A 25,959-nucleotide genomic window follows, 5' to 3' on the forward strand; every position below is an offset into this window, starting at 1 on the left:
GACCGGAAAATCCCTACCTTAGACGGTTCTCTAAGTCTATAACTTGCTCAGTTAGATCCCAGTTGCCTCTTCCAAGATTCTGAGAATTTGTGTTTTTCAAAATTTTAATTTTCATTAGAGAAGCAATAAGGTCCTGAAGATTCCTGACGTCATCTCTCAGGGATGTTATCTGTAGCGACTGCTGGGCGTTACTTTCTTTGTAACTCTCTAGCTCTGTCTTCATCTCTTGCAATGAAGTTTCTTTCATGAAAAGTTTGCTTTGAAGATTTCTCAGCTGATGAGAAGGGGAAGAAAGTACCAACTTAAAATAACTTACCATGCATTAAACATCCTGATGTTACGTTACTGTGAATATATTACACATTACTAGAGAATAAAATGAAGCCTTTCCAATCTATTCCTTAACAGTATCTCTTAATGTTTAAAAGCCCTTTAAAATAAAATAGCAACAGGCCAGGCATGGTGGCACACTCCTTTAATACCAGCACTCAGGGAGGCAGGGGCAGGTGGATCGCTGTGAGTTCAAGGCCAGCCTGGTCTACAAAGCAAGTCCAAGACAGGCAAGGCTACACAGAAAAACCCTGTCTCAAAAAACTTAAAAAAAAAAAAATTACAGGAATAATGGATTTGGGAAATTCTGTCAGGAGCGATGTTATAGCCTTGGATGTCTTGCATTCTGATGTGTGAACACAGGCATGCTCACAGCTCTGTCTGGTTCCTGATTCGTGCTGGTGGGGAAAAAAATAGAGGGAGAGAATCCAGAAGAAGAGCAAAAATTAAAATGCCTAACTGTAGCCGGTGTGGTGGTATACCCGTCTTTAATCCCCAGTACTCAGGAGGCAGAGGCAGGAGGATATCTGTGAGTTCAAGGCCAGCCTGGTCTACATAGTGAGTTCCAAGGCAACCAGAGCTATGTCTAAAAGAAGAAGAAGAAGAAGAAAAAAAAAAAAAAGGCTAGCTGTGTGATGAAAGAGAGAGATGGCCCTTCAGTCAAGAGTGCTGGTTGTGCTTCCAGAGGACCCAAATTCAATTCCCAGTACCCACACGCTATCTCACAACTGCCTGTAACTCTAGTTCCAGATCTGCCCCTAAGGGCTCCCAGATACCCGGCACATCTGGATCCCGGGCACATCTGGATCTCGTTCCTGCTATATTTTACAGAGACTGGCAATGTGTATTTTATAGTTTCTTTGGGTTTCTCTTCAATAATTGCTTGACTATAGAAAACAAGCGACGTCCTGAGCTACGGAAGTTCTGAGTAAGTGTGTGTCCTTTGACAAGAGCCCCGTCCCCCACCCACCACACCCCTTACGGTCCCAGCAACCCAGGTTCAGAAAGGCAAAGCCTTCCTCCTTCTAGGCAGGAGGGTTTTATGAAGAACTGACCAATGTGTGCAAAAACTAGCACCTGCAGCTTCATCCTTCTGGGTGTTCCCTGCCTGAGAAGCCTCTCTACTATGGAGAGGTCCTACAGAGAGCAGCTAGCTCCTCCCCCAGTACCGAGGTAGTAGCCATCTGACCTCAGCTTTTCTGTAGGTCAGTCACCTCTTACACCACTCCTACCCAGGGTTGCAGACCCAAGCCACGGGGTAGAGGTGCTTGGCCCAACATCTGTTTGCTAGTAAATAAAATACACACGTCATTTGAATGCCTATGCGGTCTGTGAAGTTTCACAACTAGGCAGGGCCAGCATGTGCAGAAGCAGCTGCAACGGGCCCCTCATCCAGTCACAGTCTGTGGTGGGGTTTCTTATCGCCAAGTCTGAGTGTCACTGGAGTGTGGTCTTGTGGCCCTTGTGCAGAACACCAAGTTTATGGGGCTAAAGGAAAAGCAAGCACTAGACTCCAGGATTTTATCACACACACACCCCGGGGGAGTTCCGCCAGCATCTGAGACAGTGCAGCTTCAAAAGTAGACACAGGTGAAGGAAGGGTGACCCTCAGGGCCCTACGTGCTTCCTAGCGGAATTGTGCTGCAGGCAGCAACCGAAGCAGGCAGCTGTGGTGATGGTCTTCCTGGGAGGCCAAAGGTGAGCATGAGGGTGGGGACACCTGGAGCTGTTTTGCGTTAGAGACAGGCTGGACGAGGTCCACAGTCTCTTCTCGTTGTCCGGCCTCGTGCTCAGTGTAGTTGCCTGCTTTATTCAGGAAGTCCTCCTCCTCTCACACAGGTTAAAAAGCACCCACTGATCTTCCAAAAGACCCAGGTCCCATCTCTAGCACCCAGCACCCACATGGTGGCTTGGCTCACAACTATCTGTAACTCTGGTTCCAGAGAATCTGATATCCTCTTTTGGCCGTAGATACAGGCAAACACTCATGCAGATAAGTTAAAGATAAATCCTTAAAATGCATTGAATTTGTATCCTGTTTACCATATCCAACTCCATATGTTCAGTGACTTCCTAACTCTGCCACTGCAGCCCACCTCTGCTAGAGTTTTAGCTCAATACCACACTCCTTAAACCAGTCCACACAACCACCAGCTGAATGGGCTGATATTTATTCTTTCTAAATCTGGCCCTAGCCAAATACAGATCTCTTGCACCTGTTTCTCCATTATAGGACAGAAAAACATTGCAATTATTTTTGCACGTTATGCAGAGAAATAAGTTTAATTATAACCAAACAACCAAAAAGCATGCTGTGAAGAGGAAAACTACCTTTTCGAGACAATTGGGTCCCCAAGGGACTTAATGGTAGGCTGCCGGGGGAGGTGGAGATGACTCATGCCGACGATCAGGTATCTTGTTGAAATTGCTAAACTTCCGTTTGTAATGTTAACATGAGAATACCATATCATAAGAACTATCACCAAAGTTTTATCTTTGAGACAAGGTCTCATTAGGCCACCCAGGCTGATCTCAAACTTAACGTCAAATTTACTCAAGCTCCTGAGTACTGGCTCCATAGGAGTATGCAGCCATGCCTAGCTTGTGTGTGTGTGTGCGTGTGTGTGCGCGCGTGTGTGTGTGTGTGTTACATGTCATGGCAACACACATGCAGAGGTCAGAGGTCAACCTGCAGAAGTTTGTTCCCCTTCCGCCATGTATATCCTGGGGACTAAACTGAGGTTGTCAGTCTTGGAGACAGGCCTTTGCCTGTCTTTGGCATTTCCCTGGCTTTGACTTTGTAATTTCTGTTAGATTAGAATAGGAGCTACAGAGTCTTTGGGGGATGGGGTGTAGCTGGAGATCAAACCCAGAGACTTGCACATTGCTAGGCAGGCTTCTCACCACCGAGTTACATCTCTAAGCCTTATGGAGACCAGGCCAGCCTCTGAAGTAAGGCTCCTGTGGAGGCTTCCTGAGCCCTGAGCCTATAGGTGCACACCACCTTGCCTGGATGGAATGTTCTTTCTTAAATGTATATAGTATCTAAAATCATGACAAAATGATCCTAAAGAATATTTAGATGCTTATATGTACACAGAGGGTAGCTTCAAACAAATAATTCTTTGAAAGCCAGGCATGAGTGTGTAGTGAGCAGGGCACTGGGGCCCATGGCTGTAGCCTGAGCTACTTGGTAACCTACAAAGGAGACTCAGTTAAGCCCACAAGTTCAAGGCTAGCCAGGGTGACATAGTGAGACTCCATCTCAAAGCAAGCAACTGAAGAAAATCTTTGAACTTCTTGGAGATAATTTACATATTTTCTTTAAGCAAGGTACCTGAAACCTTTCTTTCTTGACAGTTCGGTTTCAAAGCTTTTCAGGGCTCAGAAGGATGGCTCACCAGATGAAGGCATTTGCAGCCAAGCTCCACAAGCTGAAGGGCATCCCTAGGACCCACAGGGTGGAAGGAGAGAACTGACTCTAGCACTCAGGAACTGAAGCAGGGGGATCACAAGTTCAAGGCCAGCTTGAGCTACATAGTTCGAGTCTATCTTAAACGATGGCAAATAGGCTGGGGACCGTAGGTCAGCTGGTAGAGTGTTGCCTTACATACACCACGGCAAATACACACACACCAAACTTGCCACTACCGCTGACAGTAATTGCATCTGAGTCCAGCTCAACAAACCCCCAAACCTCTCACGCGTTACCGTTGAGACATACCGTAGAGAAGAATGAGGGTGCACGTTGCCCCCACCTCCCTGTCACTGCAGCCTGTGCCACAGCCTGTGGGGTGGGGAGGGGTGGCCCTGAGGCAGAACTGTGATCTCTACTGAGCTCCTTCATACAAGCATTCCTTCCTCGGCTCTCTTCGGCTCTCTGCTCCCCCCTCTCCTCATCCCAAGCCTGCCTTTGCGTTAGTCGCTTCAGTTCAAAAACCAAGGAGGACTCCATCCCTACGCGATAAGAAAGAAAATCTGATCTGGGGCTGGAGAGACGGCTCAGAGGTTTAAGAGCACTGGCTGCTCTTCTGAAGGTCCTGAGTTCAATTCTCAGCAACCGCATAGTGCCCTCTTCTGGCCTGCAGGCACACGGCAGGCAGAACGCTGTTTAAACAACGAGTAAATCTTAAAAAAACAAAACAAAACAAAAAAAAAAACCTACTCTCTCGGGAAAACTCCTTCCTTCCTAACTTCTTACCAAACATAATAAGTAGGTTATGTGTTATTAACTCAGACTCACGCTAGTGTGCTGAAAACCCATTACTGTGTTATTACTTACAATGACAACATGAAAAACTTATGCGCTGATTAGTTTTGTTTTGTTTTGTTGTTTTTGTTTTGTCAACTTGACACAAACTAGGGTCACCTAGGAAGAGGAAACCTCAGCTGAGAAGATGCTTTGGTGCTTGCCTTCAGGTCCCTGCCTTGACTTCCCTTTACAGTCAACTTGTGATCTCTACATGGAAATAAACCCTTTCCTCCCCAAGTTGCTTTTGGTCACGTTGTCTCTATCACAGCAATAGAAAGCAAACTACGACAACTTCTATGCTGCTGCTGCTGTGTGTGTGTGTGTGTGTGTGTGTGTGTGTGTGTGTGTGTGTGTGGAGAGACCAGAAGTCCATGTTAGCTGCCTTTCTCACCTTAGCGTTCTTCATTTTACGTTTTAAATCTTTATCATTGTTATTCCTATGGGGGGGGGCCTGGAGCGCTTCATAACATTTGTATGTGTAGAGGTCAGAGGGCAACTCTGTGAAGCCTCTTCCTCTCCGTCTTTACATGGTTTGAATGAGAAATGACCCCTAAGGCTCATGTATGTGAACACTTGGTCCCCACTGATGGTGTTTTTAGGGTTGGTTTTGGATCCTTGTGGGGGGGGGGGGTAGAGCCTTGCTGGAGGAAGTACGTCACTGGGGGTGGGCTTTGAGAGTTTATAGCCTCTCCCCACTTTGTTGATGTCTGCTTCCTGCACGCTGTCTCTCAGCTTCCCACTCCTACCTCAATGCCTTCTCCGTCACTGCGGACATCTAGCCCTCTGAAAACTGTAAACTAAATTCTTAAGCCGCTTTTGGTCAGCCACAGAAAAGCAACTAATGCACGTGGACTCTGGAGACCGAGCTTTAACCGGCAGGCTTGCATAGTTAAGTGCCTATGCTGGCCGAGCCATCTCACTGGCCCCTCCACCTTAATCTCTGAAAGGTCTCTCACTGAACCTGGATCTCACCAGTTCGGCTGGCAAACCCAAGGGCCCTCCTGCCCCTGCCTCCCGGCATTAAGATTATAGGCGTACACCACAGCGCTCGGCTTTTTAAAGCAGTTTTAGGGATCTTCGTGCTTGCATGACAAACACGTGACCAATTAACTCCTCTCTCTCGTCCTTATTCTTGCTTATTTATTGTTTGGATTTGTTTTGTTTTGTTGAGACAAGGTCTCCTGTAACCCTCAAATTCAGCTGTCCTTTCTCAGCCCCCTGATACTGGGATTAAAAGTGTGTACCGTTCCCACATGGAGGCAAACGCACTTTTAAAATGTTCGGGGTAAATAAAGTGAAAAGACCTGGTCTACCACACCTGCCTCCGCCATTACTCCGCACCACTGAGCCGGGGGCTCAACTAAATGAGCCTTTAAAATAACACAAGATAAAATCAAAAGAAATACAAAATACACGAAGTATGTGAAAATATATACACATACACACTTTGTGGGCCTGGGTATCGAATCTTGGCCTCACACAGGTAAGGCAAGCACTGTACCAGCTGACCTACGACCCCAGTCCCTCAGAGCTACAGTTGTGTCTTCCTAAGTGGAATCTGGGACTGAGCTATTGGTAGATGAGACAGCAACAAAGAACCAAAAGTCTTGGCAGAAAATGAACACGTAAGAGGAACTTTTTTTTTGTCTGGTTCAATTGTTGCAAAAGGTTTACTGCCTCCTGCTAACCAACCCTCCTTCTGCTAGCCAAGGCCTAGTCCTGGAAGCTTCCAGCCTCCGTACAATCTAACCTAGGCCTAGAATGTTTTCAGCCTCTGAGACTTACTGCTGAATAAGCTCACCCTTTCTTCTTACTGAGCTCTGGGCTGGCTAGTTCAACTCAGCTGTTGTGGCTCAAAATTCTCTCCCAATTTACTCACTCAATCTGGCTTTTCTCTCAGCTCCCTGAATTGCTCTGCTTGGCCTCCAACTAATTCAAGCAATTTTCTCTAATCTCCTGGATCTTTCTTCATTCTCTGACTCATTCTAGCTTCACCTGAATTCTCTTTCTGCAACCTATCTCTCTTACTGTCCAGGTGAAACTGCCATCTCTCTCTCTCTCACTGCCCTTTAAGTAGCTTCCCTTTCCTCTCTCTTCTCATAAGATTTGGGCATATCCTACTCTGTCAACTCTTTCTCTGATTTGTCACTTCCTCTGCCACTGAATTAGGCACCACTTTCAAACACAGTGCTTCCTTCTACAAACTAACTTTACCTTCATGTTTTGGTATTAAAGGCATGCACTACCATGCCTGGATCTGAGCTTTTCCTTACCTGAAATTTGCTCTATAACAGGCGGGCCTAGAACTCAGATCTGCTTGCCGCTGTCTCCTGGATTAGACTCGTGTTTGTATTCCAGTCAGATCACACAGACCTAGAAGATCTTTGGCTGTGATCTCTTGCCAGAGCAGCCATGTTCTGAATGATCATTCCTCTACAGGAACAACTTGAGTGTCCCCCCAAGCTGCTATATTGGAATTGTAATCCCCAATATCTCATAATGTGATGATACTTTTAAGTCAAGTAATTAAGTTAAAATATCATCATTAAGGTGGTCCCTGGTGTCCTTTTTTTTTAAAATATTAATTTGTATGTGTGAGCGCACGCATTCACATGTGCACACGCTGTGTAATGCACACGGTGATCAGAAGGCAATTCATAGGGTTGGGTTTCTCCTTCTGTTTGGGGCCCAGAACGGACCTCGTGTCATCAGGACCGGAGGCAAGCACTTTACCCACTGGGCCATCCTGCCAGCCTCCTGGCTGGTGTCCTTATAAGAAAAGGAAACTCGGGGCTGGAGAGGTGACTCCACAGGTGGGAGGCCTTGCTGCTTTTGTAGAGAACTGGTGTTCAGTCCCCAGCACCCACGTCAGGTCGCTTCCAGCCACCTGTAACTTCAGCTCCAGGAGCTCCGATGTCTCCTAGTCCCCTGGGACACCTGTAGGTGTGTCCGCAGACATACACAAAGACACACACGTAAATACAAATAAAATAAATCTTCAGAAGGGGAGGAGGTGGAGGATGAGAGGCAGGGGAGGGAGGGAGGGAACCTGAACACAGATGCTGGGGGAGAGAGATACCAGGAGAAGATCGCCCTCTACAGCCCCAGAAGAAACATCTCAGGAGCAGCTACCCCTGCTGACACCTTGGCTTCTAGCTGCTGTGACCACTAGTCGGCGCTGTTGCTTAAGTGCTCAGTCTGATGCTTGACTATAGCAGCCCCAGGAAGCAAACGCAGCCACACAGAGAAGCTGCTTGTCTGAGGCTGGCCTGTTGGTGAGCCTTGGGAGGATTCTGCTTGAAGGTCATCACAGAGAGGTGGAACAGACGCGGGCAGCTATAGTACAGCACCCTTCACATAGACAGAGACCAGTGAGCCTCCAGCCGTGGTTACCAGAAGGCCGTCTCAGCCAACTAATCCTGAGGACAGTCATGCTCAGTTAAAGAAATTCTACAGTCGCTCCCCGGACTTCATCACAGGCAGTAAAGTCGAGGTATTTCCTACAAAGGTGGTTCGTGTGATACACTCAGATATTACCAAGTATTAACTAAGACTAGTGGATGTTTGCCACCTCGTGAGGCATTGAAAATGGGAACTCATCCTTTCTATTAAAAATATTTAGGACTGGGAGGCAGAGGCAGGTGGCTCTCTGTAAGCTCGAGGCCAGTCTGGTCTACAGAGCTAGTTCCAGGACAGCCAGAGCTACACAGAGAAACCTTGTCTCCCAAAACAAAACAAAACAAAATTTTAGGACACACAGTGTATCTCAGTCCTGTATGTGCAAGGTCCTAGGAGAGAGCCTCAGGTACACACACACACACACACACACACACACACACACACACGGGCGAGGGGCTTGTGGGGCAACATCTTTTATTTACTTAAATTTTTCTATTATTATTATTTTAAGTTTATTCACTTTGTATCCCAGCTGTAGCCCCCTCCTACATCTCCTCCCAATCCCACCCTCCCTCCCACGCCCCTCCCTTAGTCCACTGATAGGGGAGGTGGTCCTCCCCTATTATCTAACCCTAGCCTATCAGGTCTCATCAGGACTGTCTGGATCCTCTTTCTCTGTGGCCTAGTAAGGCCACCTTACCAAGGGGAGGTGGTCAAAGAGCAGGCAACCGAGTTCATGCTGGTAACTGCCTCTGCTCCCCTTACAATTTTTTTTAATGTGTATAGGTGTTTTGTCTGGATGTACAGCTATGTACCAGGTGTGTGCCCAGTGCCTGCAGAGGCCAGAGGAGGGTGTCTGATCCTCTGGAACTGGAATTACAGAGAGCTGCCATGTGGGTGCTAGGAATTGAAGATGGGTCTTCTGCAAGCATGACAGTGCTCGTCACTGCTGAGCCATCTCTCTAGCCCCTGTATCAGAAAACTTGAGCATGGTATTCTACAAGCAACAGGCTGACCTCCAAAAGCACTGAACCAGGCGCCATCTTCAGCACAGTGTTAAAGGTGGCCATGAATCCAAACTGAGCTCCTCAGAGATGAGAGTTCAGTACGGGGAGGAGGACGAAACTGGGTTAAGAGAATGCCTCGTGCTGTTGCCAGAAATTTCCCTCCTAACTTTGATGGAAGACATAATCCCCACTTTTGTTTTCTTAATCCATATACCTCCGCGAAAAGAGTCTTGTTTTTCACCAACAAGCTGGCAAGGCCAGGATGCAGTGGGTCAGCTGCCTTTTGGTTGTACACAGCTGGCTTTCTGGTCATATCCACTTCAAGAGGTGGATCAAAACACGCCTATAAAGAGAAATGGCCAGTTAGTTAACTAAATTTGTGCCCAGCAGATCCAAACACATAAACGTTTTGGCCCATGCGAACTCTTACAACAAGAAGCTGCAAACAGGACACAGCTTTAGAATATTTACTCTGAGGTGCCATGCTAGCAAACCCAGCAGTTTGCAGGAAAACAGAAAGAATCATGCTGATCTGCTTTACCTCCCTCTAAACCGAATACTTCCCCGTCAACAGTTTCTACAATCGGGAAGCAAATGCAGCCTGTGTGAATGGTGCGATGTGATCTCTGAGGGGACAGGAATCCAGACAACATACACACAGCGCCTGGATGTCTGGATTCCATGTGTGTCTAATAACTCTAGAGAGAGCTGCGGAGAGGCTCAGCGAGCAAGCAGGAGGTCAAGAGTCCGGATTCCAATACCCCCCATAACAGGCAAATCATGGTCCCGAACACACCTGTAGCCCGTACCAGGCAGGTTGGGATGTAGACAGGGGGATTTCTGAGGATTGCTGGCTGCCCATCTAGACAGAAACACACACACACACACACACACACACACACACACACACACCAAAAAACCCCACAAGTGGGCTGGAGAGATGGCTTAGAGGTTAAGAGCACTGGTTGCTCTTTCAGAGGTCCTGAGTTCAATTCCCAGCAACCACATCATGGCTCAAGACCATCTATAATGAGATCTGGTGCCCTCTTCTGGCATGCAGGTGTACATGCAGGCAGAATACTATATATAATATAATGAAAAGTAAAAACAAACAAACAAACAAACAAAAAACCTATGAGCTCCAAGCCCTGCCCCAAAGAGGATTCCTAACATCTTCTTCCAACCTCCAAGCATGTCTGCAGATGCACACAGATGGAGGCATAGGTGTACATACACCTCTCACATATGTACACAAATGCATGCACGGTAAGAATTTTAAAAGTAGTTTCCGGAGAGATGCCTCCGAAGTCTAGAACACCTGTGGCTCTTGCAGAAGACCTGGGTTCAATTCCCAGCACCCACACGGTGACTCACAACCATCTGTAACTCCAGTTACAGGTGACCAAATGTCTTCTTCCCACCTCCAAGAACACTAGGCATGCATGTGCTACAAATGTGCACATGAAAGCAAAACATTCACGCACATAAAATCAATCTAAGAAGAAAGAGACAAGTAGTTTCTAGGGTCTGCAGAGATGTTAAGAGCACTTGATGCTTTTTCCAGAGGACCCAAGTTCAGTTCACAGCGCCAAGTTGGGTGGTTCACAACTTCCTGTTCAAGAGATCTGACTTCCTCTTTTAGCCTCTGAAGGTACCTATACTCATGTGTGCACACACACATACATACACACACATATACATATACACACACACACACTAAAATGTAAAAGAAACTTTTTTTTCTTTAAAAACAAAAAAGTAGTTTCAAAAAGGAGAAGAAAAAGGTAGCTAATGGAAAACCAGGCAGGGTGACATACACCTGTAATCCCCGCACTCCGGAGGTGAAGGTAGAAGGATGAGACAGTCAAGGCCCTCCTCAGCTGTATGGTGAGTTTGAGAGCAGCCTAGACACAAGACAGTTACAAACAACAAAGTGATTTCTTGCTACTAACACAGAGAGCGGAAAACAGCAGAATGGTATTCTTAATGTATTTTTTTTAAATGTAACATATTTCATCCATTCCAAGAAGTATAAATTTTCATATTTTCCTTTCTTTCTTTTTTTTTTCCCTTTTGGTGTGTGTGTGTGTATGTGTGTGTGTGTGTGTGTTGTGTTTCCTTAGGTGCTGTCATCTCTCGCTGGCTTTTTGCTCCCCCAGTGGGATCTGCCTTTGCCTGTCTCTACGGTGCTGGAATCACAGGCACATTTGGCTGTGCCTGTGGGTTTCACGTGGATGCCAGAAGCTGGTCTCAGACTCTCACAGTTCCGATATAAGCAGACTACCCAGTGAACTCTCTCCAGCCCCCCTACATTTCCTTATCTTGGAAGTTGGGGCGGCATCTTCGAGATGGTTCATGTTGTTCATACTTAGCTGGAAACATACTTTCATACTGAATTAAGTTATGTCTGGGTGTTTTGGTTGAAACAGGGTCTAGCTATTCAGCCTAGGCTGGATTCAAACTGTGACCCTCCTGTCTCCCAGGTACTTGGAATACACGCCCAGATTATTTTTCAAGATTGAGAAAGGAATAAAGGCATTTTAGACAAACTGAGTTTACTACAATGTGTCCGTACTTTAGAAAGCTTCTCGTGCACTCCACCAAGAAAGAAAGCAAACTTATCAAGTGTGAAACACAAGCAAGAATAGGGAACAGACATGCTGCGTGCTGTGGCTGGCACCTGTAATCCCAGCTCTTGGGAAGCTGAGGCAGGAGTGTTGCTGTGAGTCTGCAGTCAACCTGGACCACAGATATCACCAAAAGGGTGGGGAGGGAGTACAAAAAGAAGAAGGAAATAGAATACCACGTGGGTTCTAAATTGTAATATCTGTGGCAGAAACTAAAGGTACTGAACAACAACAACAAGAAGGCTGGGCTAGAGGGATGGCCCAGTGGTTATCTCCGGGGCTGGTGGCAGAAGAGACGTGAATGCTGTGTTCAGAGAGATACGGCCTCAGAAGAGGAGAGTGATAGAGGATCCAACTCCGTCCTCAGGCTTCTGCTGGCCCATGAGCAGGCTTGCACACTCACAGGTACATCTACCACACAAAATTACATACATCACAAACATACAACACACAGACACACACACACACACACACACACACGAAAAACAGTGTGGTAGCTTGGACAAGGAAGGCTCCTCCAATCCCATTAGGTTCGAGCATCTGAACACTTGGTCCCCAGTTGGTGACGCTGTTGGGGGAGGTTGTGGGAAGGTGCTGCCTGAGGAAGAACCTCACTGCAAGAGCTGTGCGAGTTTAAAGCCTCTTGCCACTTCCAGCCGGACCTGTGCTCCGCGTTTGTGGTTGAGATGTGATCTCTCAACATGATCCTGACATCAGACCTGCTTGCTTGCTTGCTGCCATTACTCCCCACCATGAGGGACTCAACCTTCTGGAGTTGTAAGCCCAAATAAACTCTTCCATAAGTCACCTTGTGTTGTGATATATTGTATTATCAAAATAGAAAAGCAACTAATACAAGCAGTTTCTTCTCTTTCTTTTTATAATTTTTTGTATTCACTTAGTTAGAGACAGGGTCTCACTATGTAGCCCTGGCTCTCCTGGAACTCACTCTGTAGACCAGGCTGGCCTCAAACTCAGAGATCCACCTGCCTCTGTCTCTCCAGTGTTGGGATTAAAGGTGTGTGCCATCGTGCCCTGCAGAAATTTCTTTTTTTAGAGGGACATAGATTAATAACATAAAAAGAAGTTAAGTACTACAAAAGTTTAGTACTAAAGAATTTAAATGACTAGTAAAGATTTTAGTTAACTATGCTAAGTGTATATGTATATTAATATAATAAAACTATTGTTTGAGAATGTCATAGAGGCATAAAATGTGTTTTGATCACATCCACCTCAATAGTAAAAGCTTTATAGCTGTGGAAATAATATCATATATTGTATAACTTCTAAGATAATAGAAAAGAGGAAAGGCATGCAAAAATAAAATAAACAAAATGCAAAAAAACAAGCAGATTTTTGTCATGCTCAAATGAGGTGTAACAAACAGACTACACATAATAAGATAGTAGAATGTGGCCAAATTTCTTTTTTGGAAACAGAGTCTTGAGTACCCCAGGCTTGCGCCAAACTCCATATGCAGCCAAGAATGGCCTTGACACCCTGCATATCAGATGTCTACACTATGATTCAGAACGACAGCAAAATTACAGGTATGAGAGTAGCAACCAAAAATGTTATGCTTGGGGTCATACAACATAAGGAACTGTATTAAAGGGCCGCAGCATTAGGAAGGTTGAGAACCACTGCTCTAGCGGTAAATAAGCTAAAGACTGGATCTTTCAGTGCTCTTAAAAACGTCAGTGGAAGGCCATCATTTGTTCTGAGAAAGATATTTAAATTCCAGAAAAAAAAATCCCCATTAAGGTCCTGAATGAAGTCTGTGAACCCAGCAGCCCCATAGGGCAGAAGAGGAGAGCTGGGCCATCTGGTGGTGCCACTAAATCTTGTGGCTGCTCGCTAGTGGGATTTCCTAAACTACAAGACAGTAAGGTCAGAGACACTCTGTAGCAGGCTTTCATTTTGATTGAGTAATGGGCAGTAGTAATTTGAACTACCAAAAAAAAAAAAAAAAAAAAAAGCAACCCCAAAACTTATTGGAGGTTTTATTAGATCCAGATGTTTCACTTTTTCTTGTTCTGGAGTTAAACTTAGAAATGAGCAGTGGGAGGTATACCAGATGGCTCATGAGGTAGAGTCACTTGCTGCTAAACCTATGGCTTGAGCTCTGTCCCTGACAAGCACATAGTGGAAGGAGAGAACTGACTGTCACAGTTGTCCTCTGACCCCCCCACAATCAATCAATCAATCAATCAATCAACCAATCAATCAGTAAATAAAAAAATTAAAAATGTAAGTGGAAGAGGACTGGCCTGATGGCCTACTTGTCTTTCCAGTGCTAGGGAAACAGAGGCAGGGGTGGTCAGCATGACTGTGAGGCTTGCCCGATTAGATAGTCAGGTCAGTCATGTATACAGTCTCAAGAGTCAAAGATGGAGGTGTGGCGCCTCACACCTGCAATCCTAGAATTCTGGAGGCTGATGTAGGAGGAGACATAAATGGGAGGCTAGCCTGGGCTATAGGGTCCTGGGCCATAGGGAGAGACCATGTCTCAAAAAGCAAACAAAAAAAAATTGGGATATCATTTAACCTCTGGGTTTTTTTTTTGTTGTTGCTGTTTTACATTTGTTTTTGCATGTATGATCAAGTGTGTGCCACAACCTTCACGTGGAGGTCAGAGGGCAACTTTTGGGACTTGGTTCTCTCTACCTACCTTGTGGGTCCCAGGAATCAAACTCAGGCCATCAGGCTTGTGCCATAGACACTGTTATCTGCTGAACTCTGTCAACAGGCCCCTGAGTTTATCTTTTGTATTATACTCTAGCAAAGAAATGCTAAGTGCCCCAGCAAGTGGGCAGCCAGAAGCAACCCTTCCCTTCCGTTGACTTGCTCTCAACAGTACCCAAACAATATTTTCCTTCCTTCTCAGAATGGAAACAAAACACTAGAGTCCAACTCACCACCGGGACGTTTTCCTGAGCTGCTAGATGTGATCGGTGCCTGGCTTCTAACAGGTTGGAATCACAGGCCTCGGTGCTTTGGCTATGAGCAAGCCTCCCTGGATCCGAGTGACTTACAGTCTGGAGTGGCCTCGACATGCTGGAGGCACAGGAAGCATGAAACAGGTCCACCCGTGGTCACCCCCGATGCTTCCCAGGGAACTTTCTGCACAGCGCTCAGGAGGAGAGGCTGAGGCGTGCCCAGGGCCAACAAGCAAAGATGTCTTGACGGTTTCAGTGCTGTCTCAGTGTTCAGTTAGGCCTCAGAAGGGGCTGCCTGCTGAACTTGTTTCTTGGAGACAATGTGGACCTAGTTTCTAAAGAGAACATAACATAGTTGAAGTGTCATTTGGAGATAAATGAATATATTATTTCTTAAATATTTATATTATATCTATTAAATATTATATTTATGTTATTTATAAATATTTATATTATAATATCTATATTTACATGTTATAAATTTAATTTTTAATTATATATTTCTAATGTTTTATATATATATATGCCATTCCTAATGCTATATCTGAGTCATAGTTCTATGACCTGTGAATTTCCATCATTTTTAAGTTTTCAGCCCATCAAAAATGTTAACTACAGGATTCAAGAACCAACCTATAAAAACTCATAAATGAATTGATGAATTGATAATGTGTATACAATAGTTTATAGAGCTTCTTTATGTCCAAAGGAAAGCGTAAATGTAACCTATGCTACTTTTTTGTTTATTTTTTCAGTTTTAAGGATTAAAATCAGGGTCTCTGAGTGTGTTAGTGTTACCGGAGGTCAGGGTCTGGGCTGGTGTTTCCAATACTCTTTTTTAATATTTATTTTAGTGTGTGTGTGTATGTGTGTAAGTGTGTGTGCCCGAGCTGTCTGTCTATACAATGTGTATAGGTTTCCTGGAACTGGAGTTCCAGGGTGTGAAGAACCATATGTGTGCTGAGAATTGGACCCGGGTCCTCCCTGAGAGAAATGAGGTCCTTCATCACTGAGCCAGTCCCACGTTCCCGGGTTCTTGGAATCTTACTCAAAGCACTGACGTAAGCACGCAGAGATTTGAACCAGGGAAACTGTGTGACGCCTAGTGCTAGCTCGGATGAGAACAGCCTAGAGTAGCAGGCCACACACATAAGGGCACTCGGAGGGCCTGCTTAATACTTAAGTCTTTCTTTTATGGAGGTTCAAGAGAAGGGTGAAGGCCAGTGAGAGGGTCATCCAGTCAAAGCTCCTTGCTGCCGAACTCCTATAACCCGAGTCTTGATCCTAGGACTCACCTGGCAGGAGAGAACAGACCCCTGAAGGTTGTCCTCTGACCTCCACATGATATATGTACTGTGTATCTGTATACACAGGCATGCACACACATAGACACACACCTCCTGCAAGTTGTCCTCTGACCACCATGGTAATTACGCATGCACACATATGTAATTAAAAATTTTTAATGGACATTGAGTTCTATCTAAGATTATTTCAGGTTACTGCTTACTTTCTACAACTCTGAAAATCCCACCCTCACACTCCGTGTGTCCTACTTTCTTACACATAAGATATAGCTTGCTATGGCTCACTTAGGAGAGAGAACAAAGCTTTTTTTGTTTGTTTGTTTTACCATATCAGGATCAAGAGAAACATCCCAAATCCAAAATCGATTCCCAGGAGACACCCAAACGAGTGGGTGTCCTGCGCAATTTGCCAATAGAATGTTTGCATGTCACAGAAACCGTTGCTAGGTGAACACATCATAGAGAGCAAAAGAGGCAGAACCCTCTCAAAGCGGCAGTTAGGCTGAGACTATTTCCCTAAGGAAGTAAAAGCACGAAGCATTTTCACCAAATATTAGTGAACATAAAAAAAACAAACAAGCAAACAAAAAACAATGCAAGAAAATGAGCCTACCATAGTGGACAAACACCACTCCATCAAACATAAAAACAATTGTATTTGGAGGCTTTGATGACATTCTTAGAAGAGATCAAATGGTTATGTTCAGATATATATGCAATATGTTCAGAGATATATACACATATATGTAAAATGTACATAAATATAAAACACATATATTTACATATGTACATATATGTAAATATAGGTTACATCATATAATTATATACATAAAACATCTGATTCCCTAATAGGATAGAAAATGAAACTTCTACCTACTATTCCTAAGGAAAAGATGATTTACCTCAAAAACAGGAATTTTTTATTCTAGGAAAAATATTTTCACAGCAGAGAAAGTTTGTCTCTAATATATGTATATTCTTGATGCCAAAACAGCCGAGAATATACTTCAAATATCAAATAATACTGATAGTCTGACCTCATTCCAAGTTCTAATTTGAGGGTGCATCCTAGGCATAAATATTTTTGAAGCTGTAAGGCCATTCAAATGTAAAATTTAGGGTGAAAAAAAATGACTGTCCACTGTCTTTATTTATGTATAATAAAAATTAGGCAGAAAGAAATTAAGATTCACAAGAAGGAGAGTAGTAGATAATTAAACCCGGAGAAACAACATTTTCTCTATAAAATTTCTAAAATGAAACCCTCTGAGGTTTGCGTGTAGCTCACTGGTAGAAGGGTTTCCTAGGAGGCAGAGAGGCCCTGTGCTTTCAGTGTTGATAAAACTCCCCTGAATCCTGAGACCGTGCTTTTCCTGACTTTTCATTCTTTAAACTGGCAGAGAAAAAGATCCGTCCTGCCACCCAAGATGACCATCATCCTGCCAGTACAGGTGTGTGGCGTGCCTATAAATACAACACTCAGGGGGTAGAGACAGGAAGATTAGAAGCTGTAGGCCCTCCTCCGCTACATGGCAAGTTCAAGGTCAGCCTGGGCTATATGAGACCTGCCTCACCCCTCTCCCCCACCTAAAAAAAAGGTCAGACATGTGAGACATCTATGTAGTGTGTGACACATATGTTATCCGTCTTCACATGTGTATCTACTATGTCTTTAGCAAAGAAATTGGTTATGATGGACTGCTTTATGTTTACTATTAAAATTAATATTTTGACTAATAATGCCTTCATAGATACATCTTTCTGTGTAAAATCACTGTGGGATAAGTTCTTAGAGCTTAAAACCAAAATAATTACCCATTTATATATATATATATATATATATATATATATTAGTAACACCAAAATCTGTTTAGCTGAGACCAACCTTGCACCTCCCAAGCGCTGATCTTAGAGCATGCTTCATTTCACCCTGACATTTAAGTATATATATTTAAGGCAAGGTCTCACTTACATAGCTTTGGCCTAGAACTCCTTATGTGGATCAGCCTGGCCCTGAACTCACAGAGATTCCTCTGCCTCTGCCTGCCAACTGCTAGAATTAAAGGCATGTGCCACCATGCTATGTTTAAATTTTTGATAGATATTACGAAATTAAAAATGGGCCTAATGCAAAATGATATACAGTGTCAGTAATGAATGTCATTATTAGCCTTTAAATACTTTGCCTTTCTAGCCTTAGAAAAAATGGTCATTTTAGTCTTTATGTACTTGCCCTGTCTTTGGTATTTTGCAGAACTGTCTTTCTTTCTATGAAATACATCCTCATTTGCCTTTTTTTTAATTTAATTTTTTATTGATTCTTTGTGAATTTCTCAGTCCCACTCATCTCCTCATCCCTTCGTACATACCCTTCATCCTTGCGGCCTCCTCTGCAAAAGAAGAGAAAAATCTCATTGTAGAAGCTCTAATGTATCACAGTGCATCACAAAATATAACCTTTTGTCCACACTTCTTTACTTGTAAATGGTCATTGCAATGAGTCATTGGTCTGGTTTCAGGGCTTTGGCTTCCGTCATTGCTCTATATCACGGAGACCCTGCAGTTTTGTATTTGCAGGACCTGGCCCTTCATGCACTCCAGCAGTTCAGAGGTGGGGTAGATGTTGGGGTGGGCCCCCTCAAAGCCCTGGGGCTGAGTAGTAACTGACTCTCTGGCACCCACACCACCAGGGTGAGCTCTCTAACACTGCCCTAGTCAGCTCACTTATTGCTGCAGATGGCAGGGGACAGAGCCAGCTCCTGCTCTTATGCCCTTGGGGCCAGCTCACCTATGCCAGCAGGGCCAGCTCTACTGTGCTGCCCTGGTGAGGTGCTGGGTCCTGCTATCCTGAGTGTTACAGCCTGGGAGGAGTAGGGCCAGCTCTCCTGCTCTCATGACCTCAGGGCCAGCTCTCCAGCCTGCCACAGGTAGTGAGGGGTGAAGTGGAGGGAGGAGGGCATCTCTTCCTTGCCCGTTCACCACTCTTCTTAGGCCAGCTTACCTGTAACTCCTACAACCGGGGTCCGTTCTCCTTTGCTGCCTGGGCAAGGTGGGGGTGGGGAGGCTGTTCTCTGACTACTGCTGCTGGCTAGAGATGGGTGGGGTCAGCTCTCTTGCTGCCAGAACCAGCTTTCCCAACATGCTCAGGCAACCAGTGGGGCCAGCTCTGCACCGCCCTTCCATATCAGCATGGCTCCAGCTAGCAGCCCAGACCTGGAAAAACCTCCTGCTCTTTTCTGCTAACAGAGCCTCGCTGCTACAGGACCACAGACCCTGACATGGCTCTTGGTGGCAGCACGGACCAGGACCTTACCGTGGCCTTAGCTGGCATTGCCGCCTACTCTCATCAGGCTGTTCCTCACTACCCTCGCGTCTCCAGTTCTGCCTCTCTTCATTATCCACATCACCTTCAGCTTCTTTTTCTCTTCCATCTCTCCACCTGAGGTCAGGAGGCTGGAAGGGAGGTAGAGGTGTTTACGAACATTAAATAAAGCAGGTGTTTGAAAGAAAATCTAAGCCTACAATGAACAAATTTAAAAAATGTGTGTGTGGAATGTCCCATGGGGGGGCTCCAGGAGACACTGAGATGAATTGTTTCAGCACAAGGTAGAGATGCTGCAAGGTACTGTAGCCTTACATTACAGCCTTACTGTAATGCTGGCATTGCATTCAGATAGTGTGCGTGTGTGTGTGTGTGTGTGTGTGTACACCAACCCTGCACATGGAGCTCAAAGGATAAGTTTCAGGAGTCAGTTCTCTCTTTCCGCTGTTTTGAGGTGAGGTCTCGCATTGTTCCCGCTGCTTCCAGCTTCTCTGTGCGTCTCCGGTTGCTGCCTCCGTCTCACAGCAGGAGTGCTGGTTTACATATGCACCCTGCCGCACCCAGCTTTTCACTTTGACCTGGGTTGGAACTCAGGTTGTCAGGGTTTGCATGACAAGCGTTGTTACCCACAGGGCCATCTCCCCTGATAATCTCCTGGGATTCTAAACTGGACTGTTCTAGGGACGGGATGTCCGGGAGGCATTTAAGAACAGTTTAAATGATTTGAGAATCTTATCCCCGTAACATGAGCCTTCCACCCCCAAGAGTTAAAATGGCAATTCTACCTGCCTAGTTGCTTAGGCCAGATCCTTGCTTTCTCTCTGACATTCCAAGCCCCTTGCTTGAGTCAGGTTTCTCTCACATCAGATGCCCGGAAAAGCTTCTCTTTCCAGCACTTAGACCGAGGATGGGGCACCAGTACTGAGTGACTGCCTGGCACCTAGGTGTGTGAGCTTCAACCTTCAGCCACGGAAAACAAACCAGCCAACCCCCAGCATTTCCCCATCTCCTCTTATAAAAGAATGTTACTTCAGAACATGGTTGCCCTGGCGTGAGTTCACATCCAAAGACCTTCTAGACCTGTGTGATCCGGCTGGAATACAAACACACCTTTAATCCAGGAGGCAGAGGCAAGCAGATCTAAGTCCAAGGCCAGCCTGCTGTACAGCAAGTATCAGGTACAAAAAAATAATAATAAAATAAAATAAGAAGAAGAAGAAAGAAAGAAAGAAAGAAAGAAAGAAAGAAAGAAAGAAAGAAAGAAAGCTTAGATCCAGACATGGTGCCACACACACCTTTAATCCCAAACAATGAAGGTAAAGATAGTTTGCAGAAGGAAGCACCTATGTTTGAAAGTGATGTCTAATTGAGTGGCAGAAACAGTGACGAATCAGAAAAATATCTGACAGAACAGGCTATACCCTACTCTCACTAGAATATGAGCTGGGTTCAGGAACAGTTCACTGTGATACTGGGCTCTCTAGGGTGCTGTCAGCATTTGGAACAGAATTATTAGCAGGAAATGGCTGTTCAACAATTACTTGCTCAGTGAATGGATTAAACATGTCACACATTGATACTGTAGCTTAAAACCAGTCTGTTGAGATGGTAAAGGCAATAGACTTAGGGATGAGGCATCAAGGATTGGAGCCTAATCTGGTCATAGGTTTTGGCAGTAGGTATATGGGCTTAAGACCATTTCTCTACCTGTTAAATGGGGCTTGGGCCTCTTCCTCACAAATTCGTAATTAATTAGCAATAAATTAGTAAGATTCTTCTTTGAAACGCAATATACAATAGAAACACTAACTGCAATTTACAGAAACATTTAAACATTTTTATTGAATGTATTCATGTGTATAGCTTGTGTGTGATGTGGTATGGATACCCAGAAGAGGGAGTTGGATTGCCTGGAGCTGGAGTTATAGGAGGTTGTAAACTGCTGTGTGGGTGCTGGGAACGAAGCCTGGGCCCTCTTCAAAAGCAGCAAATGCTCTTAACCACCTGGGATTAATCTCTCTTAATCTCTCTAGCCTCCCCTTACCCCTTTTTCTTTTCTTTAATCCAAGCACTTGGGAGGCAGGGGTAGGTGGATCTCTGTGAGTTTGAGGGGCCAGTTTGGTCTATAGACTGATCTCTAGGACACCCAGGACTACATAGAGAAGTGTCTTGAAAAAAGAATAGTAAAGTACAGGCTTGGGCTGTGGTAGAATTCATGTTGAACCATAGGCGAGGGCCTGGGTTAGGTATCCAAAGTTAATTAAATAAATAAACAACCAACCGACAATGAAGACGGCGAAGATTGCGAAGATTTCCTAATTATACCCTGGTGATGGTCGCCCAGCTCTGTAAATGCAAACACTGTAAACTAAAAATCATCAACTTCTATTCTTAAAGATGGGCAAATTGTACAGTATGCACATCATACTTCAGTTAAACTGCCAATGAGACATGAAAGATCTTCTAGCTCTATATATGATGTGGTTTCAGGTAAAAATCACAAACTAAAATACACACACAATAGGGGAAAAAAAAAAGTCAAGTTCAGTACAAGCTCTGTCCCAGAGCTGGGAACCTAGCGGATGAGAAGCGCTTGCCTAGCATGTGAGCCTTAGGTTAACTCCAGCACAGAAAGGTCAAGGTAACCACGCGTCCCGCCGTTCGTTGAAACAGCCACTCTAACAATGACTGATAGATAAGTCAACAGCCGTGTGGTGACGTTCTAAGGACTTACCTTTAGAACTGTTGTGGGGAAAACTGCAACCAGAGAAGGGCAAGAAGACAGCCCAGTTCCAGCAGCAGGAAAAACAAAGCCAGTTCAGCGACTTTGATCCCTTCCCATCACCAGGCTCCGAAGGAAATGCCCAAACTCATTTCTGCACCCGGACCAGCGCAGAGGGGTGTCGGCCTTACTGGCATCTAGCTGGGTGGTCGCTGCTCCAATATTGATCTGCTGAGAGCAGAGGGACGCTCATCCTGACTCCTGCTGCCTCCACAAGGCTGGCGCCCCAGACTGCAGCTTGGCGTCCTTCTCAGCTGCCGGGCTGAACGTGCCTCTGGGCTTCAACCCTGAGAGGGTAGCAGGTTCGACCAATATTATTAAGTGACGGAAAGCTGGATTATAGAGCTTGTCAGTCAGACCCTGGGCCCTTACAATCTAATAGACAAAGTTGGCCACCATCCTTAATAAGCCAACTAAGCAAGTAATGCTAAGTAACAGAAAAAGGAGATTTGTTCAAAGTGGTCACACTGGGAAGAGGGACAAAGAGAAGTCTTATCTTCTCGGTCCTTAGATGAGGGTAAGGTTTAAACGGTCAGACTTATACAGAGCTGAACAGTTAAAGCCAAGGCGTGTCCCATTCATCACTGTCTAGGCTTCAGTCCTGCAAGGTGATCTGTGTGTGAAATCTTTTCCCCAGAAACAAGTTTCCACTCTGGCTGACACTAAGCAGGTTCTCCCCGCACGAGATTCCAGGAGGAAATTCATTTCCCTGGGATGTTTTGTTTCTCGGCAGACGGCTATCGGGAGGGACATAATTGCCTCGTTAGGATGTCCTCATTCCAGCTAGGGGGGGTTACAGTGAGGCAAAGTTACCCCAAAGCTCGGGACCTAACAAAGTGGAGAAAGCCGCATCACGGGCTCCGGGTCCAGCACCCGCAATTAGCCTAAGGCCCCCAACAGCTCCTGCCCAGGACGATCCAAAAGAATCACGCCACGACACAGGGACGCACAGGACTCTGTCACAGCAACCCTGTAACCTCGATCAGAGAAACTTGCTCAGACAGGCTCGCTCCCGCCCGGGCTCCGGCCAGACCACGCCCCCGTCAGCACGCCCCCTAGACACGAGCTCTGATTGGCTAGAAGCGAGGTGGGACGCTCCCGGCCCATCAGAGACAAGCTCTGCACAGGCTCTCTCCGCAGCCAGTCACGGCCGCCAGCCAGTCTTCGGCGACATCCTCCTTGCAGCCTCCGACCGCTCCCGCGGTCTCTCCCGGGCCTCCGCCGTCCGCCGTCCTTCCGGGTCGCCTGCGCACCTTCGGCTCCAGGAAGCGCGGCGCAAGCGCAGTGGCTGAGTTTCCCCGAGCACGTGGGTCGTGCAGTCCGGAGCGCGCGCGGAGGGGCAGGAGCCTGGTTCTTGCTGGTGTTGATCGTGGGCGGCAGACTAGTAAAGGCCATGGCACCGGCGGGAATCCTGAACGGGAAGGTGATCTCCGCGTAAGCACCTGCCCTTGCTGATAGGGGTGGCTGGCTCAGAGCAGGGCGTGCGGGGTCCCCAGGCTCCTGGGCTCTGCAGGAGAGGTGCCCGTCACACAGTCAGATGGTGGGAAGAGGGGACACCGACACGGCCTCTCGAATCTGAAGATCCGTTTCCTGAAGCTAGAGAAACACCTCCCCGGCCCAGTGTGCGATTGCAATCGGCTGCCTGGTGGCTGCGTTCCTAGGTTTTGGCGGCAAGTCCTGGCCTGATCTAGCTCTCAAAAGCGTAGCTGCCGGCGGCGTCTTTCTGCCCAGACTTGGGCTGCCCGAAGAGTCAGAACTCAGAAACCCAGCGTAGCCGCTGGTCTTGTAATTTGGTGTGGTTCGATTGTGACCAGACTTGACACGGTTGGTTAGTGATGAAGGGTCTTTTTTCTAAATTTTTTGTTGTGTTTTTTTTTTGGCACAGGGTTTTCTCTCCACAGAGCCCCGGCTGTCCTGGAACTCACTCTGTAGACCGAGCTGGCATTCACAGAGATCCTCCTGCCTCTGCCTCCCTAGTGTTGGGATTAAAGATGTGCGCCACCACCCCCTGCCTAAAGGGTCTCTTGGAATCCAACGCGTTCTCCCCATCTTTTACTTTCTTCTCCATCTGGTCTGTGTCCCGCTTCCAAGGTGTCCCACATTCCACGCAAGCGCCGCACAACCCTCTCTTGCTCCATGCTCTCGTAACCACCTATCCGTCTTGGCGCAGAAGTTTTTGGTTTGGCTCCTGCGTGCTGATTCGGTTTCATTTGACCCCACCTGTGCCGGCCCTGCACATTTGAATGCTTAACCGGTGGAAATGTTTGCCAGGTGTACTCCCGGAGAGTAATACCCTTTTGCTTTCGTGGGGAGAGAGGGTTGGGAACTGAGCCTACATTCCTTGCTTTTTTTGGGGTGGAGTATTTGGCAATGATGATTGTGAAGGGAGAAAGGTGTGTTTCTGTGACCTTATTGAAGGTTGCTCTTACATTAGGTATCACTGGTTATTTTTTAACCGCTCTGGCTAATAGTAAGTGCCCAGTAAACCCTTGGCTTCGTCAGTGGAAGATTTGAGGGAATGATGGGGAAATCTACCCTGGGGCAGAGTAATCCTTCATTGACAATTTGGGAAGGTGAACAAAGAGGAGAAATGTAAATAAAGATGGCGAATTCTTGCGCAAAGGCGAGGAAGGGTTTTTTGGACTAGAAATCAAAATACAGTCGTCTGAGTGCTTTTTCCTTTAACTCAAATGTAGCCGAGCCTGGCCTCGAACTACTGCCTCAGTGCTCACACCTTCCAAGCGCTGGGATTACGGATCTGTACCACTACATTGGGCTTTTTTTTTTCTTTCTTTCTTAAACTTTAATGTGGGGGGCTGGAAGGGGGCTGGGGGGGGAGGTGAAGAGCGCTTCTTCCAGAGGACTCAGTTCAGTCCTTAGCACCTGGGTCAGACCGCTCACAACTGCCTGTAATCACACTCCAGTTCTAAGGGAACCGGTGCCTTCTGGGAACCCCTGCACAGGCATGGCATGTGCTTATAAATGCACATAAATAATTTTAGCAGTTTTTGTAAAAAAAAAAAAAATTAGTATGTATATTTGAGGTTGGTTACATATTATGGGATGCATATAGGCAGTAAATATGGTTCCTATAGTGAAGTAGATGCATGGGTAGTTATGTATTTTGAAATAAACTTACTCAACACAATCCTGGATGCAGTATCCTTTGATTACTCACAGTCCTTTGGAGCTCCCAACTTGTTACTCTACTTGTTACTCTTACCGGTCTCTGACTTTGTAATCTTTGATCTGGTTCCCTCCATCTCCCCCCCAAGCCCTGTTTTCTTCTCTAGCCATCTGTTTGGGTGGTAGCTTCGCTGTAAGTGAGATTATACAGCATTTTCCTTGCAGCGTCACGGTTGCTTCCCTGAGCGTACTGTCCTCTGGTTCCCCCCGTGTGGTGACGAGATCTCCTCTTTCAAGGATGAGTACCATTCCACAATATGTCTGTGTCCTCTTTATCCTTCTGTCTCTTGAGGTTGTGGCTATTATTTCATTGGTAGAGGACTCGCCTGGCATCTGCGATGCCCTGCCTTCCAAACGAATTCTTAATGTCCTAAGAGCGACCTTCAGTAAGGTCACAAGCACCCCAAGTGTTGGGACTAATGAATGGTGTGTGCCGCCTTGCCTGGCTGTTCCAGGTATTTTTGTGTGTGGAACATTTTTCTGGGGGAACATTCTGATGTGCAGGTTTCTGTTGGGAATGTGTTTTAGAATTGTAGGGACTGGGTGGGACCCTGCAAGATCAGAATCTAACAAGCTAACTTTTTACATTGTTTCTTTAAAGAGTGGCCAGTTCCTACCAATACGGTTCACCTGAGATGGCTCAGCGTTTAAGAGCTCTTGCTGCTCTTACAGAGGGACCAGGTTCAAGATCAAGGTTTCTTTTTGCTTACAGACAACTTTCTCTTGGAGGAAGGGGGGCTTGAGACAGGGTTTCTCTGTGTAGCCTTGGCTGTCCTGGACTCGCTTTGTAGACCAGGTTAGCCTC

At 45.9% G+C, this 25,959-nt stretch overlaps 2 protein-coding genes across 4 annotated transcripts in view; one reads left to right on the forward strand and one right to left on the reverse strand.

Moving 5' to 3' along the window:
• LOC110547761 (coiled-coil domain-containing protein 170-like) overlaps nucleotides 1-23,034 on the reverse strand; it is a 41,953-nt gene extending 18,919 nt beyond the window's left edge. Inside the window, exons 1-8 of one of the 3 annotated variants that reach the window (XM_060387669.1) lie at nucleotides 19,972-20,135; nucleotides 19,579-19,764; nucleotides 19,178-19,317; nucleotides 18,234-18,254; nucleotides 14,537-14,892; nucleotides 10,806-10,892; nucleotides 9,203-9,331; nucleotides 18-274 (exon numbers count right to left, since the gene is read on the reverse strand). In XM_060387669.1, the coding sequence (XP_060243652.1) occupies nucleotides 18-274; nucleotides 9,203-9,331; nucleotides 10,806-10,892; nucleotides 14,537-14,674 (611 nt within the window). In that variant the 5' untranslated portion in view covers nucleotides 14,675-14,892; nucleotides 18,234-18,254; nucleotides 19,178-19,317; nucleotides 19,579-19,764; nucleotides 19,972-20,135. Of the gene's footprint in view, nucleotides 1-17; nucleotides 275-9,202; nucleotides 9,332-10,805; nucleotides 10,893-14,536; nucleotides 14,893-18,233; nucleotides 18,255-19,177; nucleotides 19,318-19,578; nucleotides 19,765-19,971; nucleotides 20,136-21,920 lie in introns of those variants that run through there. The other 2 variants (XM_060387670.1, XM_021635534.2) reach the window with 2 other exon arrangements.
• A 65-nt stretch (nucleotides 23,035-23,099) lies between these two features.
• The window catches only part of Mthfd1 (methylenetetrahydrofolate dehydrogenase, cyclohydrolase and formyltetrahydrofolate synthetase 1), a 62,623-nt gene continuing 59,763 nt past the window's right edge, over nucleotides 23,100-25,959 (forward strand). The window contains exon 1 of the mRNA XM_021635535.2: nucleotides 23,100-23,402. Within this exon, the coding sequence (XP_021491210.1) occupies nucleotides 23,362-23,402 (41 nt within the window). The 5' untranslated portion in view covers nucleotides 23,100-23,361. The remainder of the gene's footprint in view (nucleotides 23,403-25,959) is intronic.

The sequence above is a fragment of the Meriones unguiculatus genome, chromosome 7 (assembly GCF_030254825.1).
Source record: "Meriones unguiculatus strain TT.TT164.6M chromosome 7, Bangor_MerUng_6.1, whole genome shotgun sequence".
NCBI classification, from domain to species: Eukaryota; Metazoa; Chordata; class Mammalia; order Rodentia; family Muridae; genus Meriones; species Meriones unguiculatus.